The 19,483-nt window shown below is 43.8% G+C and overlaps 1 protein-coding gene across 8 annotated transcripts in view; it reads right to left on the bottom strand.

Annotated features, from left to right (window-relative positions):
- Window positions 1-8,709: 8,709 nt before the first annotated feature.
- LOC138946212 (E3 ubiquitin-protein ligase TRIP12-like) overlaps window positions 8,710-19,483 on the bottom strand; it is a 158,397-nt gene continuing 147,623 nt past the window's right edge. For 7 of the 8 annotated variants that reach the window (XM_070317731.1, XM_070317732.1, XM_070317735.1 and 4 more), the window contains 3 exons: window positions 19,338-19,451; window positions 18,852-19,050; window positions 8,710-16,712 (listed from right to left, as the gene is read on the bottom strand). In XM_070317731.1, coding sequence (XP_070173832.1) covers window positions 16,516-16,712; window positions 18,852-19,050; window positions 19,338-19,451 — 510 coding nt within the window. In that variant the 3' untranslated portion in view covers window positions 8,710-16,515. The remainder of the gene's footprint in view (window positions 16,713-18,851; window positions 19,051-19,337; window positions 19,452-19,483) is intronic. The other variant, XR_011449207.1, reaches the window with a different exon arrangement.

The following is a 19,483-nucleotide window of genomic DNA, read 5'->3' on the forward strand; positions in this document are numbered from 1 at the left end:
CCGGTCTATGTGCGTATAAGTGTGTGTTATGTGTGTATGAGATTTGTGTCAGTCAATGTGTGTGTGTGTGTGCGTGCGTATGTACAGTGTGGGTGTGGGTGTTTGCTTGTTTGTTTGCTTAACGCCCAGCCGATCACGAAGGGCCATATCAGGGCGGTGCTGCTTTGACATATAACGTGCGCCACACACAAGACAGAAGTCGCAGCACAGGCTTCATGTCTCACCCAGTCACATTATTCTGACACCGGACCAACCGGAGTGTGTGTGTGTGTGAATGTGTGTGTGCATGAGTTTGTGTGTATGTTGGTGTGTGTGTCCGTCTGTCTATGTTCGTATTTGTTTGTTTGTTTCCATAAGGCCAAAAAAAAAAAAAAGGTCTGTTTACGGTAACCCGACCGACCCTAGTTTTTTCGCGCGACCCTAGACTTTTTTTTGGCATTTGGGGAAAAAAAAAAAAAATCTTGTTTTTTTGGCAAAATAACGTAAAAATATGGTTTTTTGAAAAAACAAAACAAATCCCGACCTACCGACCCTATTTTTGGGCCTATGTTACCGTAAACAGACCTATTTTTTTTTGGCCTAATAATATCAGGGCGGTGCTGCTTTGAGATATAACGTGCGCCACACAAAAGGCAGAAGTCGCAGCACAGGCTTCATGTCTCACCCAGTCACATTATTCTGACACCGGACCAACCAGTCCTAGCATGCACTAACCCCATAATGCCAGCCGCCAAGCGGAGCACCCACTAGATTGCCAATTTTAAAGTCTTAGGTATGACCCGGCCTGGGTTCTAACCCACGACCTCCCGATCACGGGGCGGACGCCTTACCACTAGGCCAACCGTGTATGTGCGTATGAGTGTGTGTATTGTGTGTATGAGATTTGTGTGAGTCAATGTGTGTGTGTGTCTGTGGGTGTGTGCGTGCGTACATGCGTGCGTATGTACATGTGTGTGTGTGTTTGTGTGGGTGTGTGTCTGTTTGTATAAGAGATAAAGAGAGAGAGAGAGAGAGTGGGTGGGTTGGTTTGTGTTTGTGCGTGTGCGTAAGTGTATGTGTGTGTGTATGTGTGTTTGTTTGTAAAGGTGTGTATGTCCGCCTGTCTATATGTGCGTATGGGGGTGTGTTTTGTGTGTACAGTGAAGTGTGTGTGAGAGAGTGAGTGAGTGCGTGTGAGTGAGTGTGTATGTGTGTACGTGTGTAACTTGGGTGTGTGTGTTCGTGTGTGTGTGTGTTTGAGAGAGAGAGAGAGAGAGAGAGAGAGAGAGAGAGAGAGAGAGAGAGAGAGAGAGAGAGAGAGGTTTGTCTTTCGCTGGGGTATGCAGTGCCTTGGCGTTGCACATCTACTTAATTTTAGTTGTAGGTTTTGGTCTGAGGGAAAGAACCGCTGTAAAGTTACTTTTTCTAATCCCGTAGGTTGTCTTCTTGACCCGTGTGTTCGATTATGTGGTAGAAAGTCAGCGTGTCGTCAGTCCAGTTTTTACGTCATTATAAAACGTCACGTTTTAGTCGTCACTTATTCGTTTCGCTCAGCGGCTTTTGGTGCACGGTGACTCCGTGAAATAAAGTCACTGCGGCTTTTGTGTGTTTTTTTGACGCCATATAGGGTATGTACTAAATATGATATAGGGTATGTACTAAATATGATATAGGGTATGTACTAAATATGATATAGGGTATGTACGCGTTTACTTTAATGTTGATTTCTTGTCTTTTTCTTTATAAAGATTTGCATACATGTGTACCTTTGCTCTTTATCTTTCCTTAGAACCTGTTTTTGTCTCTGTATCCTGTGGTGTTCACTGTCTGTTATTCTCTCATTCTGTCTCCTTCTTTCTCTGTTCAGTATTTCTGTCTTTCTCATTTCTGCTTCACTTTCTAGTTTTCTCTCCTTCTTGCTCCTTCTTTCTCTGTTCAGTATTTCTGTCTTTCTCATTTCTGCTTCACTTTCTAGTTTTCTCTCCTTCTTTCTCTGTTCAGTATTTCTGTCTTTCTCATTTCTGCTTCACTTTCTAGTTTTCTCTCCTTCTTGCTCCATTGTTCTCGTTTTGTTTTCTTGTTTGCTCTCTATTTACGTTCCCTTTTTCTTGTTTGCTCTCTATTTACGTTCCCTTTTTCTTGTTTGCTCTCTATTTACGTTCCCTTTTTCTTGTTTGCTCTCTATTTACGTTCCCTTTTTCTTGTTTGCTCTCTGTTTACGTTCCCTTTCTCTTGTTTGCTCTCTATTTACGTTCCCTTTTTCTTGTTTCTGTTTACGTTCCCTTTCTCTTGTTTGCTCTCTATTTACGTTCCCTTTCTCTTGTTTGCTCTCTATTTACGTTCCCTTTTTCTTGCAGTGATTGAGTGCTGTAACTCCGTTATATTTGTGCAGTTTTCACCGGACGCAGAGTAACCTAAACGAAATAAAGGAAAGAACATTGTTCTCAGAGTTGTTCTGTGTTCCGCGTTGTCCCTTAAGGCAGAACCAAAAGAGCCGCAGCTATACGGGGTTTGAGTGCCAAACCTGTCAAAAGTCGTTCATGAGAAGAAAGTATCTGGGTGGCCGAGTGGTAACGCACTTGCGCTCGGAATCGAGAGGTTGCGTGTTCGACCCTGGGTCAGGCCGCTATTTTCTCCCCCCTTTCCTAACCTAGGTGGTGGGTTCAAGTGCTAGTCTTTCGGATGAGACGAAAAACCGAGGTCCCTTCGTGTACACTACATTGGGGTGTGCACGTAAAAGATCCCACGATTGACAAAAGGGTCTTTCCTGGCAAAATTGTATAGGCATAGATAAAAAATGTCCACCAAAATACCCGTGTGACTTGGAATAATAGGCCGTGAAAAGTAGGATATGCGCCGAAATGGCTGCGATCTGCTGGCCGATGTGAATGCGTGATGTATTGTGTAAAAAAATTCCATCTCACACGGCATAAATAAATCCCTGCGCCTTGAATAAAAATTGAAAAGAAAAAAATCCCTGCGCTGAGAACTGTACCCACGGAATACGCGCGATATAAGCCTCATATTGATTGATTGATTGATTGATCTTCGTGACCACCAAATCGGCTACGCTTATTTATGCAATGCGTGCATGAAGCCGCGGTTTAAGCATCGCTCTGGTCTTGCCAGGCATAGGCGTCGGGCTCAAGATGGAAACTGCTGTTAGACACCATGTTTTCGTTTAGATTTATCCTGTTCTGTCGCTCCATTCACAGACAACACACAGACAACAAGGAATGTTGATGTTGTTTTTTTCAAATGTGAAGCGTAAAAAGTATGAAAATCCCTTTTTTTTTCAACAACACACGGAAACTTCAGTAAGTTTTTTAATGTTTACATTCTTTTTAATTTGACTGGCAAGGTTGTGATGAAAATCAACAGTTAATATTCATTTTGAAGTTGAAACAGAATGGTTTGACAATCACGTTCTATGATTGTTTATTTTTTTATGGGCGTTCTTGAGTTATACATTTTAAAGACAATTGTACTTGCAGAATGTGTGTGTGTGTGTGTGTGTGTGTGTGTGTGTGTGTGTGTGTGTGTGTGTGTGTGTGTGTGTGCTTGTTTGTGTGTGTGCTTGTGTGTGTGTGTGCTTGTGTGTGTGTGTGTGCTTGTGTGTGGGTGCTTGTGTACTTGTGTGTGTGCTTGTGTGTGTGTGTGTGTGTGTGTGCGTGCGTGTGTGCGCGGGTGATGTCCATACATGCATAAACACACCACCTCCACACCACTGCGGTACTGCATCAAGAACCCTTGAGGAACACGCTTCGGTGGCAAAGAAGATTTTCTCAGTGCTTGTTTGAATGTCTGCACCAAACGTTCGGCGGCTCCATTGGTAGCAGGATGATATGGTGCCCCTGTCAGGTGCGTGATCTCCTGTTCCTTGCACCAGCTCTGAAATTCTTCAGAAGTGAAGGTCGGCGCGTTGTCAGTGACAAATGTGTGAGGCAATCCAAAATGAGCAAAATCTTCTTCCAGCAGGTCTAGAGTGGCTCTAGAGGACGTGGATGACGTAGGATGAATGCATGGATACTTGGAGTAAGCATCCGTGATCACCAGCCAGTCTCTACCCATGAAGTTGATTGCATGGTCCAGGTGTAAGCGGCTCCACGGCTTTTCTGGTAGCATCCATGGGTGAACTGGAGGCTTGGATGGCTTGTTCTGATGTTCACCGCACGAGTCACATCGTCGAGTAGCCATCTCAATAGCAGCATCGATACCGGGCCAGTAAACAGCAGTTCTTGCCAACTGTTTCATGCGTTCCATGCCGAAGTGTCCGAGATGCAGCAGATCAAGGATCTTGGACTGCAGGCTCTGTGGAATCACCACTCTCGATCCATGGACGAGGCATCCGTGGCAGATACTGAGAGAGTCCGACAACTTCCGGAACTTGTTGACATCTTCATTGATCTCAGCGTTCTTTGGTGGCCAGCCTTCACGGACGTAGCGCATCACAGTAGATATCACTGGATCTTTTCCTGACTCTTGACGGAGGATATTGGCATCCACAGGCTGGACTTGAAGACTGAGAACCTTGATGGCACACACCATGTCCATGTCTTCACCACTTTCCTCCCTGTCGAAGTCGATGTCATCTCCGTATGGCAAGCGACTAAGGGCATCTGCATTGCCATGATCCGCTGTTTTCCGGTACTCGATGGTGTAGTTAAACTGGTTCAGCCACAGGGCCCACCGAGCTAGTCTGTTAGCTGCGAGCAGTGGAGTCCCTTTCTTTGGTCCGAACAGTGATGTCAGTGGCTTATGATCTGTTACCAGTATGAACTGACGTCCGTAGAGATACTGGTAGAACTTCCGCAAACCAAAGATGATGGCCAGGGCTTCCTTGTGGATTTGGCTGTAGTTCCTTTCTGCAGCCGTGAGAGTCTTGTTGGCGATTGGGCGCTCGCTTCCATCTGGATAGCGATGAAATAGGACTGCTCCAATTCCAACGTTGGACGCGTCACAAGCTAGTCCCAAAGTCTTGTTTGGATTGAAGTGTACCAGAACTTGATCCGAGGAAAGCACATTTTTCAACTGTTCAAATGCTGCCTGTTCCTCATCTCCCCACTTCCAGGGGTTCGCCTTCTTCGTCAGGCGGTAGAGCGGCTCTGCCATGCTGGCCAGGTTAGGGATGAACTTCCCGTAAAACTGAACTGAGCCCAAGAAAGACTTCAAGCTTGAGACGTCCGTAGGGGCTGGCATTTTCAAAACTGCCTCGACCTTCGATCCTTTGGAGATCCCTTCGGCCGATAAGGTATGTCCAAGGTATTCCACACTGGCTTGTGCGAACTTGCACTTCTCACGACGACATCTGAGTCCTTTGTCGTTCAGACGAGTGAGCAAACGTTCCAGGTTGCTCAGGTGGTCGTTGGTGTCCTTCCCGCTGACGAGTATATCATCTTGGAAGACGGCAACACCAGGTAGATCACAGGTCAGGTTTTCCATGATCTCTTGAAAGTAACCAGGTGCTGACTTTATCCCGAAAGGAAGTCGTTGCTGCAGGAGTACCCCACGGTGAGTGCTGAGGGCTAGCCTGCGTTGACTCTCTGGTGCCAGCTTGATCTGGTTGTGGGCATCAGCAAGATCGATCTTGGTGTATCTGAATCCACCTCCTAGCTTCTGCATCAGTTCCTCTGGGAGTGGCATTGGATGACGGTGATCTTCAAGCTGATCATTGATGCCCACTGAGTAGTCACCACAGATCCGTAGCTTGGGCTTCAGGGTGCCCGAGGTTTGTGCCTTACGAATTGGTACCACTGGCGTTCCGTATTCGTTGAACTGGACTGGCTTCCAGACTCCTTTGGCGATGCCTTCTTCGTAGCCTTTGGCGAGGTCATCACGAAGAGCGAAAGGTACCGGACGTGCCTTGTGAAAAACCGGCTTCGCATCAGACTTGAACTTCACGTCCAGTTCGAAGTCCTTGAGACATCCCAATTCTTGTTTGAAGAGATTTGGGAATTTATCAGACAGTCTGTGACAATCTCGTTGCAGGGCAGCACAAGGCGCGTTGGAGGTCGCTGGATGCGTAGGTTTTGCACCCTCACTCTTAGCGTGACTCTCTATGCTCCTCAGTCCTAGAGCATTGTCCACAGAAATTCCCAGAGTCTGGATTGCGTTGCGTCCTAGCAGATTCAGATCAGGGATCTTGGACGGTGACGATGTACGGAATTGAGCTTTGCTTACCAGTCACTGGATCCTTGGTTTGCCCATGAAAGTTCCCAGCATGGGCAGGTCGTGCTTGCTGGCAGACTCGTAACGATGTGTGACGTCATCCAGCTTCGGTTTTCCTAGTTGTCTCCAGACCGGAAGAGAAACAAAATTTCCCGTAGTTGCGGTGTCTCCAGTTCCATGGTGAACTGTCGGTCCTGGATTGTTGTGGGTACATCCAACCTAGGAGTATCTTGGGGAACTTCACCGAGGATCGCGTTGACAAGCTCTGCTTTCGTGACTCTCTTCACGGAAGCCTGGGAATGTCGTTCCCGATTCTGATGTTGCTTTTTTCTACAGACAGCTTCCAAATGTCCTGTGACGTCACAGTATCAGCATTTGGCTTCTTTGTAGGGGCAGTCTGTTGCTTTGTGGGCCTTTCCACATCGGTAGCACTTCCTGTCTGTGGAATTAGACTGCTTGTGGTTCTTTTGTGGACCCCTAGTCTTGTTCTGGTGGACCTTGTTGACTGGCATGGTCTTGGAACCGTAGACAGTTTCCTTGGCAACCTTCGCTGCGTCTTCAGTCTCAATCGCGACTTGGACAGCACGTGCGAAATCCAGCTCTGTGTCCTTGATCTTGAATAGAGCCTTTAAGACAGCCTCATTGTTGACAGAACATATGAATCTCTGTCTCAGAGCTTCGTCTTGTGGGTTTTGGATCGAAGGAAAGTCACAGGTAGCGGCGTCTTGGCATATGCGCGCTGCCGCTAACTCCTGGAGAGTTTCGCATGGCTTCCGTTTCATGTCACTCCAGAACTGACTTGAATTGTTCACGCACTATGAAGAGTTTTGGGTCGAACTGTTCTTTCATGAATTTGACAATTTCGTCCATTGTCAAACTGTTGATGTCCTTGGGCGGATTTTGCTGAGTAGCCAGACTTGCCAGTTGTTTGTAGACCATAGCAGTCTGATTCGTCAAGAAAACTTGAGCCTTGCGCTGCTCCGGCACGGAGTTGGCGACCACAAACGTGCAAAATCTTGACCAGTAGTCAGGCCACAGTTCCGATGTTGCATCAAACGCAACAAAAGATGGGATTGCAGCTGCCTGTGTAGTAATGGGAAAACGTAGATTCGAAGCACTCGGATCGTCGTAGCTTTCCTCCCTGGCAGAAGCTGCGGCACCACTGAACACTTTCATCATCATCTCCATCTGGTGCATTTGTTGCTCCATATCTTCCTTGTGCTGGCGTTGCTGTTGCTCCAACTGCTCCCTTAGAAGCGTTATCAGCTGCTCTGTTTCCGTCATTTTGCAGTAATAAGTCACTCCGAATAGACAAGGGAAATAACTGTCGACGACACACAGCTAGCCACACGCACACACACAGACAACTCGAAATAACGGAAGACAGACAGACACCACCTCCACCACAACACTTTCTTTCTTTATTTGGTGTCGTCGTTTTCAACCGTTCAAGGTGATATCGCGACGGGGAAAGGGGGGAGATGGGATAGAGCCACTTGTTAATTGTTTCTTGTTCAAAAAAGCACTAATCAATAAATTGCTCCAGGGGCACCACAACACACACAACTCGAAATAAAGAAAGACAGACCGACAGCACCTCCACCACACAGCTAGCCACACACACACACACAACTCGAAATAAAGACAGACAGACAGACAGCACCTCCACCACACAGCTAGCCACACACACACACAACTCGAAATAAAGAAAAACAGACACCACCTCCACCACACAGCTAGCCACACACACAACTCGAAATAAAGAAAAACAGACACCACCTCCACCACACAGCTAGCCACACACACACACACACAACTCGAAATAAAGACAGACACTACCTCCACCACACAGCTAGCCACACACACACACACACAACTCGAAATAAAGACTGTGACAGACACCACCTCCACCACACAGCTAGCCACACACACAACTCGAAATAAAGACTGTGACAGACACCACCTCCACCACACAGCTAGCCACACACACACACACAACTCGAAATAAAGACAGACACTACATCCACCACACAGCTAGCCACACACACAACTCGAAATAAAGAAAGACAGACACCACCTCCACCACACAGCTAACCACACACACACACACACACAACTCGAAATAAAGACAGACACTACATCCACCACACAGCTAACCACACACACACACACAACTCGAAATAAAGAAAGACAGAAACCACCTCCACCACACAGCTAGCCACACACACAACTCGAAATAAAGACAGACAGACACTACCTCCACCACACAGCTAGCCACACACACAACTCGAAATAAAGAAAGACAGACACCACCTCCACCACACAGCTAGCCACACGTACACACACCTCGAAATAAAGAAAGACAGACAGACACCACCTCCACCACACAGCTAGCCACACGCACACACACCTCGAAATAAAGAAAGACAGACACCACCTCCACCACACAGCTAGCCACACACACACACACCTCGAAATAAAGAAAGACAGACAGACACCACCTCCACCACACAGCTAGCCACACACACATCACATCAACTAAAACACACTCTTACAACAGAATGAATGTTTACAGTTTTATTTTGTCTTTTTAACATCTTGAATCATCACACTTTTTAATAGTTATACAAAGAATAATTTCAATTCTTTACAAGATGAAAGAAGAACCACAACAGCCACAGTCATACAAACACACACACACAACCACACTTGAATCTTTCACTGCACTAACAGCAGCAGTGCATGTGTACTGAGGCTGGTGCACTCTCTCGATTAGCAGTACATCTGTACAGCAGAAAAAAAGCCAATGGATAAAATCCATTTAAATGATCATATAATAGACATTTTCATCAGGCCACATATAATATAATGTGGCATTATGCACCTAACGTAAAACACTAGCACAAAAAGTCTTTCAATTTCGAGCAGAACAAAAGTCAAGATCTCAAAGGAGGCAAACAAATAGACGGGAAAAAAGGTTCCAACATTAGAAGAATAAGAAAAGAACAGACAGGCACACATAAAATAAAACAACAACAACAGGCACACATAAAATAAAACAACAACAAAAGAAAATGAAAACCGTTAAAAAAAAAGAAGAGAAGAAATGAGAACAGTAATCATTGGATCTTTCTTTCTTTCTTTATTTGGTGTTTAACGTCGTTTTCAACCACGAAGGTTATATCGCGACGGGGAAAGGGGGGGAGATGGGATAGAGCCACTTGTTAATTGTTTCTTGTTCACAAAAGCACTAATCAAAAAATTGCTCCAGGAGCTTGCAACGTAGTACAATATATTACCTTACTGGCAGAATGCAAGTTTCCAGTACAAAGGACTTAACATTGGATAAGAAGTTAAAAAATGCAGTGCGTTCAGTTTCATTCTGTGAGTTCCACAGCTTGACTAAATGTAGTAATTTCGCCTTATGCGACTTGTAAAAACAAGTACAAGTCGCATAAGGCGAAATTACTACATTTAGTCAAGCTGTGGAACTCACAGAATGAAACTGAACGCACTGCATTTTTTCACAATGACCGTAGTCCGCCGCTTGTGCATAACGGAGTGAAACTGACGAGCCTGTTCAGCACGGTAGTGGTTTCGCTGTGCTGCATAGCACGCTTTTCTGTACCTCTCTTCGTTTTAACTTTCTGAGCGTGTTTTTAATCCAAACATATCATATCTATATGTTTTTGGAATCAGGAACCTACAAGGAATAAGATGAAATTGTTTTTAAATCGATTTAGGAAATTTAATTTTGATCATAATTTTTATATTTTTAATTTTCAGAGCTTGTTTTTAATCCAAATATAACATATTTATATGTTTTTGGAATCAGCAAATGATGTAGAATAAGATGAACGTAAATTTGGATCGTTTTATATAAAACAAAAATTTATTACAATTTTCAGATTTTTAATGACCAAAGAGTCATTAATTAATTTTTAAGCCACCAAGCTAAAAATGCAATACCAAAGTCCGGCCTTCGTCGAAGATTGCTTTACAAAAATTTCAATCAATTTTATTGAAAAATGAGGGTGTGACAGTGCCGCCTCAACTTTTACAAAAAGCCGGATATGACGTCATCAAAAGTCTTTATCGAAAAAAAGAAAAAAACGGCCTATTTGTCCCCATCATGAAGACTGCTAATACAAAAATGAACATCTAAAGAAAAACGGAATAAGGAAAGAAAGGAGAGAAACTGCACAAATGCAGTTCTCGTCTCAGATCTATTTCCAGTAAGCCTTTAAATAAAAGAAAAAAACCTAGAAATAACAGCCTATTTGTCCCTCTCTCCAACAACCCCCCGGCATAGTGCTTTTAGTTATGCGCTATAGAAATCTCCTTAATAAATAAATAAATAAATACTGCACATGCCTGATGCAACTCAAAATACAAATGCAGTCGATGGATCAAATCTTGGGGGGGGGGGAGGGGGGAAAGTAAATCAAATTTTTTTTAAATTTCGGATTGTAATGTCAACGAGACATAAATGCTTATGTAGAGGAGTGAACAGTTGGACTTCAAAAACAGGTTTCCCACCGACTACAAAAGTTGACCACTTACAACTTCATGCCGACAGACAAAAACCCAAAACAACAACAGCAAATGCAAACACTAACAAATCGGAAAAAAGCCGGAACAGTGGAACCCCCCATTTTGAGACCCTGAATTTAAGACTACCTCCTTTTTAAGACATTGTTTTCTGACTTTCCGTTTTGGTTAGGTTTCTAACTTCCTCCCTTTTAAGACATTGTTTTAGGGTTAGGGTAAGGGTTAGGTTTCTAAGATTTTGTTAGGTCTTACAAGGGGGGTTCCACTGTAATTGGAGGGGGGGGGGGGGGGGGGGGGGGTCGGAGAGAACATTCATAAAATCTTACCAGCAAACTTTAAAAAGACAAGCCCCTATAATGCAGAGGCCTCTAACTTGGCACTAGCCTCTAACTTGGCACTAACCTCTAACTTAGCACTAGCCTCTAACTTGGCACTAGCCTCTAACTTGGCACTAACCTCTAACTTAGCACTAGCCTCTAACTTAGCACTTTCTTTCTTTCTTTATTTGGTGTTTAACGTCGTTTTCAACCGTTCAAGGTTATATCGCGACGGGGAAAGGGGGGAGATGGAATAGAGCCACTTGTTAATTGTTTCTTGTTCACAAAAGCACTAATCAAACAATTGCTCCAGGGGCTTGCAACATAGTACAATATATGACCTTACTGGGAGAATGCAAGTTTCCAGTACAAAGGACTTAACATTTCTTACATACTGCTCGACCAAAATCCCCACAAACATTGACTATATTCTATACAAGAAACACTTAACAAGGGTAAAAGGAGAAACAGAATCCGTTAGTCGCCTCTTACGACAAGCTGGGGAGCATCGGGTAAATTCTTCCCCCTAACCCGCGGGGGGAACTTAGCACTAGCCTCTAACTTAGCACTAGTCTCTAACTTAGCACTAGTAGGCTTCTGTTATTCTACAGCTAACTTCATCCAGGGCAAGTTCTGTTCCACGCATTGTTTGTTCATGCACTAGTAGGCTTCTGTTATTCTACAGCTAACTTCATCCAGGGCAAGTTCTGTTCCACACATTGTTTGTTCATGCACTAGTAGGCTTCTGTTATTCTACAGCTAACTTCATCCAGGGCAAGTTCTGTTCCACACATTGTTTGTTCATGCATTAGTAGGCTTCTTGTATTCTACAGCTAACTTCATCCAGGGCAAGTTCTGTTCCACGCATTGTTTGTTCATGCACTAGTAGGCTTCTTGTATTCTGCAGCTAACTTCCTCCAGGGCAAGTTCTCTTCCATGCACTGTTTCTTCATACCCCTGTTGGAATCTACGCAACAAATATTCAAAATGTTCAGTCACTCTGTGCTGGTACAGTGGTACCTGTGATGTGTGGTACCTGTGATGTGTGGTACCTGTGATGTGTGGTACCTGTGATGTGTGGTACCTGTGATGTGTGGTACCTGCGATGTGTGGTACCTGTGATGTGTTGTACCTGTGATGTGTGGTACCTGTGATGTGTGGTACCTGCGATGTGTGGTACCTGTGATGTGTGGTACCTGTGATGTGTGGTACCTGTGATGTGTGGTACCTGTGATGTGTGGTACCTGCGATGTGTGGTACCTGTGATGTGTTGTACCTGTGATGTGTGGTACCTGTGATGTGTGGTACCTGCGATGTGTGGTACCTGTGATGTGTGGTACCTGTGATGTGTGGTACCTGCGATGTGTGGTACCTGTGATGTGTGGTACCTGTGATGTGTGGTACCTGTGATGTGTGGTACCTGTGATGTGTGGTACCTGCGATGTGTGGCCCCTCCGATGAGAGTAAACCTCCCTTTAAAGGACACCTTCTGGCGTCCGTTTTGTTTATCTCTACCAAAATATACCTGTCAATGTGTCATGAGTCCACAAAGAAACAGACTCAGGTACATAGATGAGCAGTAACCCCTAGTAAAGAGAGCAAATCACATTGCAGCAAGATATATTATTTAGCGTGTCGATACAGGCTATAATATATACACAAGAATGTTGTTTGATGTTGGCAGTCACCTACATGTCAACAACTTTGCCGACCGTTTCCACAGAACGAAATAACCTTTTTCTTGGGAGGGGGGAAGTGGCAATTGAGGCCATTGCGTGCCTGTACTTTTCGAACATTTCTGAAACTTTCATGGCCATTATTTTGGTCCAACTCAAGGTAAACAAGAGGCGAAGCCTTCAAGGCTCACGTAAGAAATAGACAAACAGTAACACAAACTCACTACACGAAGCTTCGCAAAGTCTTAATACCAAAAACCCGCAGCTACGGCGTGGTACTTTGACCCCAACATCGCTTCTCAAGTTTTGACATGCGAAGCTTCGCCGTAGCTCGCAACGAAGTTGGGTTTTTTTGTAAGAAGAGTGTTTTTCGATTCAAGATGGACGACGAAATCAGACTCAATACCATAGTGAAGAATGCATTTATCGACTTTGGTTGACCCAAAGTACAAGAACTAACCTCCTACCTGTATTATTTCATACTGCGATGCATTGACATGTCGAATGAAACTCGAAACCCCAGCGCTCACGCCAACTGGTCCCGGCCGTGCACAGAATACATATAGAACTGTTCTATTATGTATTCTGTGCGGCCGTGCTCAGTCAACGAAATAGAACACATACAATTAACTTACGTCATCATCAAGTACGTAAAGTACAATTTGTGACGTAAAGTACTCAGAAAGAAGCACACCACGCGCTGGTCGAGACTACGTGCATGCGCTTTCTGACTAATAAGATTTGAGACGCCAAGACATGAAAAGAAAAAGATAACTCTTGCCTTCCAACTAGTCTCGGCCCGCTCAAAACCGAGACTTTCAGTAATTCCTTCGCGTGATGTCTAACCCTCTTACGCCATAATGTGACGTCTTCAAATGACGAAATGTTAAAGTTTCTACCACAGACATACACACGCACAAACACACACACACACACACACACGCACAAACGCACAGACAGACAAAGTTACGATCGCATAGGCTACACTTACGTGAGCCAAAAACTAAACCTTGCAACATCCCTGTAAACACCACACAGTAGAACTCCCTCTTCAGACCCCCGGCTTTATGTTGTTTTATCTATATCTATATACGGCTTGTGTGTGTCTGTGTGTGTCGCGATGCACGGCCAAAGTTCTCGATGGATCTGCTTCAAATTTGGTGGGCATATTCAGGTACACCCCGGACACAATCTGGTCGATGAAAATTTTCAACATGTGCTCTCAGCGCTGAACCGATTTTGGTTATTATGGTTTTTCTGTACATCCATTCCCAGTAACTCTTCCTTATCTTCTCCAGTGTTTTGCGCATTTATCTCCCTTCCTTCGTGTGGCGTCAATCGCGTACGCCGGGTATTCGGCTCTACTTCTTCCCGGCGAAGCCGGGTATTCATCTAGTCCTACATATGTGAGAGTGACCATCTGTGTCATAAATAAGCCATACACTCACATGTGTGTATATCATATAAATGAGGACGTGTCAAACTAGTCTGGCAGGAACATCATTTTCCACCGCTCCTGATGGCAGTCACATAGACAAACATCATTCTGGAATCACTTTCGCGCTTGCTGGTTCTTTTTCAACATCATTTTTTCTGACCCATGCTCTGACTGCTGACACAGTACCCGGACTCACAGCAAAGAGGGACAGGTTGCAAGCTTGTTACCGTTTGTTTGAGCTAGAAATGTTTTGCTCACCAAATGCATGTCAAAATCTTTAAACACATGGATTGGCTCCCAATGTTCACCTTCATCACAATCATGTTACTACAACTTTTTTTTCCCAGTCGTTCTCCGTGAAAACCTACCAACTTTCTCTAGCAAAACTTGCACAAAGTATAGTAAACAGTAGGTGTAAATTTAACCAAAACTTCATGAAATCAACTTACAATCTGTGGTAATTTTCAAGAATCAACATATTGAATCTTACTGTCAATAGCAAGAAATAAAAAATATCAATCCAGTATAGACTGTTTAATGATAAGCTTTTAAGTACTGAAGGAGATATGATTTTACTTATTTTTTGGTCGATTTTTTCACACACAATACAAAACGAGGGTTTCACAAACATACAGCAAAGGACACACAAAGGCAGTCTGTGGGGAAAAAATATGTGAGAAACAGAGTGTGTGTGTGTGTGTGTGTGTGTGTGTGTGTGTGTGTGTGTGTGTGTGTGTGTGTATTCAGGGGGGTGGGAGGTGTAGGCTAAATACAAAATAGGATTTCCAAAAAGAGCAGGCACAATGGTCTCAGAGTAAATTTCTAAGCTCCGCACAAAAACTCTGAGAGAGAAAGGGAAGCAGAAGTTGAGAGAGAGAGAGAGAGAGAGAGAGAGAGAGAGAGAGAGAGAGAGAGAGAGAGAGAGAGAGAACAAAAAGGCATAGCGAGAGAGAGAGCGAGAGAGAACAAGACGGCATAGCGAGAGCCAGAGACAAAGAGGGAGCAAAGCGCTTATCACCTCTACACTTTATACCTTCTCCTATGCTCAGATTTAGTTATCAAAGTTCTATCATACGTAAAGCAAAATGCATCACTCTTAACACAAATCTAAGACGTATAATGGCCTTTAAAAATAACTTTCATACTCTTAGAGTTGCAGTTGAAATGCAATTCCAAACATACACAATCAAACTTGGACACAAACTTGTTCAACTTCATGGCTGTCCAAGCTTGCAGCACAATCAAAACAGGATACTTTAATTTCAAGGGTACGTTACTCAACACAGACTAACATTCATTTTGCATTTCAACTTCTGGTCATACCAAGGTAATTCATCCAATGAACAAAAAACAACAAATAAAAAAAGACGCAGATCTTTGCTCAGGGCTGTACATTTTCAGTTTCAAGCAATAAAAAAAGACAGAATCAAACATTTTAATGCAAAAAATTAAACAAGAAAGCAAAAAACGTTGACTCAAATATATACTGCAATGATGATGTTCCATGTTTTTATTTCACTGTGTATGTTATATCTTTCACTAGATATGCAAGTAATATCTAAGATGAAATGATGCAGAGTGGCATTACAATGTTAACACCGGATTGGCACGATTATTAATTCCTCAGATAAAATGTACTTCTTAAATTGTGACGCAGAGACAGCTGGCATGTCTTACAACAAAGGAAACTTTTCAACTCATTTTGAATGAAAGCATGTCATGTACCAACAACCGGGAGAGAACAACAAGTCAACAGTGAAATGGTTTAAAACCAGGATGCATATTGAGAAGGCTTTCAAGTTTGATTTTAATATCACCGCAGCACAAAATTCACAAACTATTTGCTTCGAACCTGAAATTGTCTGAAAGCCGACAAACACACTTTATACATTAATTCTGTTGAATTGTTGAGAATGACTAAACTTTTTAGCCTCACAGCACAGCAGTTAGACAACACAAGTACACAGAAAATGAAATTTGTGACAGACAAACAGAAACTACACAAATAAACAGAAACCGTTTGCTTATCATTGGCAACAATTGTTGTGACACAGCTGAAAAAAAGGAATACATCACTATCCTCGGCAATGAACAATGGTAGGAGAGAAAACAAAAGATAGCTCTTTTTGTTAACACAGTCTGATCAAAAGAGATGGAACCTGACAAAATCTAGGGTAGGAAAAAATATAAACCTTCTCTGTTATTTTCTTAAGTGCACAGCAATCTCGAGACACAAACACACGCTCCGGCCAGTCAGATCCCATTGACAAACAATGATCATCACACCACACGTCCGGCCAGTCCTCTTTCTCGACACGTCAACATTATGATCTGGATGAGCACAGCGTATAGATTGGCATACGCGCGAGTCCCGAGAAACTTTTCACTACGACAGGTGGAAGGACAGCTGGCCCTCCTTGGACGCCAGGGTCAGTCTCTCTCGCATCACCTCCAGGGAGGAGTAATCGGGCAGCTTCAGGTAGTTCACGCATGTCATCACCGATGGGAGGAAGTCATCCGGATTCTCGCTGGCCTCAAATGTCTTACGCACAATGGTCAAGGGCGGTGACAAACTGCGGAAACCTGGCGATATACAGAATAAAAATAGGTGTTCATTTTATTCTCTGTAAATTTGATGGAATGAGTGCCTGTGATCAGAATGGCACACACACATGTGATGGAATGAGTGCCTGTGATCAGAATGGCATACACACATGTGATGGAATGAGTGCCTGTGATGAGAATGGCACACACACATGTGATGGAATGAGTGCATGTGATCAGAATGGCACACACACATGTGATGGAATGAGTGCCTGTGATCAGAATGGCACACACACATGTGATGGAATGAGTGCCTGTGATTAGAATGGCACACACACATGTGATGGAATGAGTGCCTGTGATTAGAATGGCACACAGACGTGATGGAATGAGTGCCTGTGATCAGAATGGCACACAGACGTGATGGAATGAGTGCCTGTGATTAGAATGGCACACACACACATGTGATGGAATGAGTGCCTGTGATTAGAATGGCACACACACATGTGATGGAATGAGTGCCTGTGATTAGAATGGCACACACACGTGATGGAATGAGTGCCTGTGATTAGAATGGCACACACACATGTGATGGAATGAGTGCCTGTGATTAGAATGGCACACACATACATGTGATGGAATGAGTGCCTGTGATTAGAATGGCACACACACGTGATGGAATGAGTGCCTGTGATCAGAATGGCACACAGACGTGATGGAATGAGTGCCTGTGATCAGAATGGCACACACACATGTGATGGAATGAGTGCCTGTGATCAGAATGGCACACACACATGTGATGGAATGAGTGCCTGTGATCAGAATGGCACACACACATGTGATGGAATGAGTGCCTGTGATCAGAATGGCACACACACATGTGATGGAATGAGTGCCTGTGATCAGAATGGCACACACACGTGATGGAATGAGTGTCTGTGATCAGAATGGCACACACACATGTGATGGAATGAGTGCCTGTGATCAGAATGGCACACACACATGTGATGGAATGAGTGCCTGTGATCAGAATGGCACACACACATGTGCACGCGCATGCACACATTCACAATAGACAAACACACTACAAATAACAAACACACTACAAATAACAAACACACTACAAATAACAAACACACTACAAATAACAAACACACTACAAATAACAAACACACTACAACTACAAATAACAAACACACTACAAATAACAAACACCCTACAAATAACAAACACACTACAAATAACAAACACACTACAAATAACAAACACCCTACAAATAACAAACACACTACAAATAACAAACACACTACAAATAACAAACACACTACAAATAACAAACACACTACAAATAACACACTACAAATAACAAACACACTACAAATAACAAACACACTACAAATAACAAACACACTACAAATAACAAACACCCTACAAATAACAAACACACTACAAATAACAAACACACTACAAATAACAAACACACTACAAATAACAAACACACTACAAATAACAAACTCGCCCAAAATATCTCGTCTCCAACCCTCCCACACAACACACACACACTTCGAGCAACAAACAAATCCAAAAGATCTCACCTCCAGCACACACACACACGAACACCCACACACGCACGCACACACACACAAACAACACACACATAACAAACTCATCCAATATATCTCACCTCCAACACACACACACACAAACCAAACACATTCAAAATATCTCACCTCCAACACACACACGCACACACACACACCAAACACATCCAAAATATCTCACCTCCAAGACACACACACAAACACACACACCAAACACATCCAAAATCTCTCACCTCCAACACACACACACACAAACACACACACCAAACACATCCAAAATCTCTCACCTCCAACACACACACACACACACACACACACAAACACACACACCAAACACATCCAAAATATCTCACCTCCAGCGCACACACCCACACACACATCCAAAATATCTCACCTCCAACACACACACACACACACAAACACACACACCAAACACATCCAAAATATCTCACCTCCAGCGCACACAAACACCCACACACACCCACTCAACAAACTCGCCAAAAATATCTGGTTTCCAACACACCCACCCACACCCACACAACACAACCACCGACAAAACTGGACCAAACCATCTCACCTCCGACAGGTAATCGTGGGCTCCCCGTGACGAACTGCAAGAAGTCTCGTTGCTGCTGGAGGTCAAAGGTGGAGAGCAGCTGGTAGAGGTTGCGCACGGCCTTGGAGTCGTGCGTGTAGCCGTGGTCGGGCCGACAATTCTCCATCAGCATCTTGACATCCCAGTGACCCCACTGGCTGCCGCAGAACAGCTGTTCCAACTGGGCACGGAGAACAATAACTTTCATTAATGTTGAAATGAAATTATCGTGTCAAGAATGATAAGCATCTAATGCAAGACAAAAATATTAAGTTCACAATGTTACTGATGCCTGACAAAAACATAAAGTTTGCAATGTTACTGATGCATTTGATCAACAACAGTTGGTCATCTAAGACAACTACCTGCTATCACTGACAACACATATACACACATGCCAACACTGAAACACACACACACACACAAACTTACACACACGCACACACCCACACAGACACACCAACTCACCTCTTCAGGATAAAAACACTGCAGCGTGGAGAGAGGGAAAACGGATTCGAACCCCTCTCTGAAGGCCTCAAACTGCCGTGTCACGCCCTCCACCAGGCTCCAGTGAATCACAAGCTGAGGATCAAAGCACACACACCTCATTGCAA

Source organism: Littorina saxatilis, linkage group LG13 (genome assembly GCF_037325665.1).
Source record: "Littorina saxatilis isolate snail1 linkage group LG13, US_GU_Lsax_2.0, whole genome shotgun sequence".
In the NCBI taxonomy this organism is placed as follows: Eukaryota; Metazoa; Mollusca; class Gastropoda; order Littorinimorpha; family Littorinidae; genus Littorina; species Littorina saxatilis.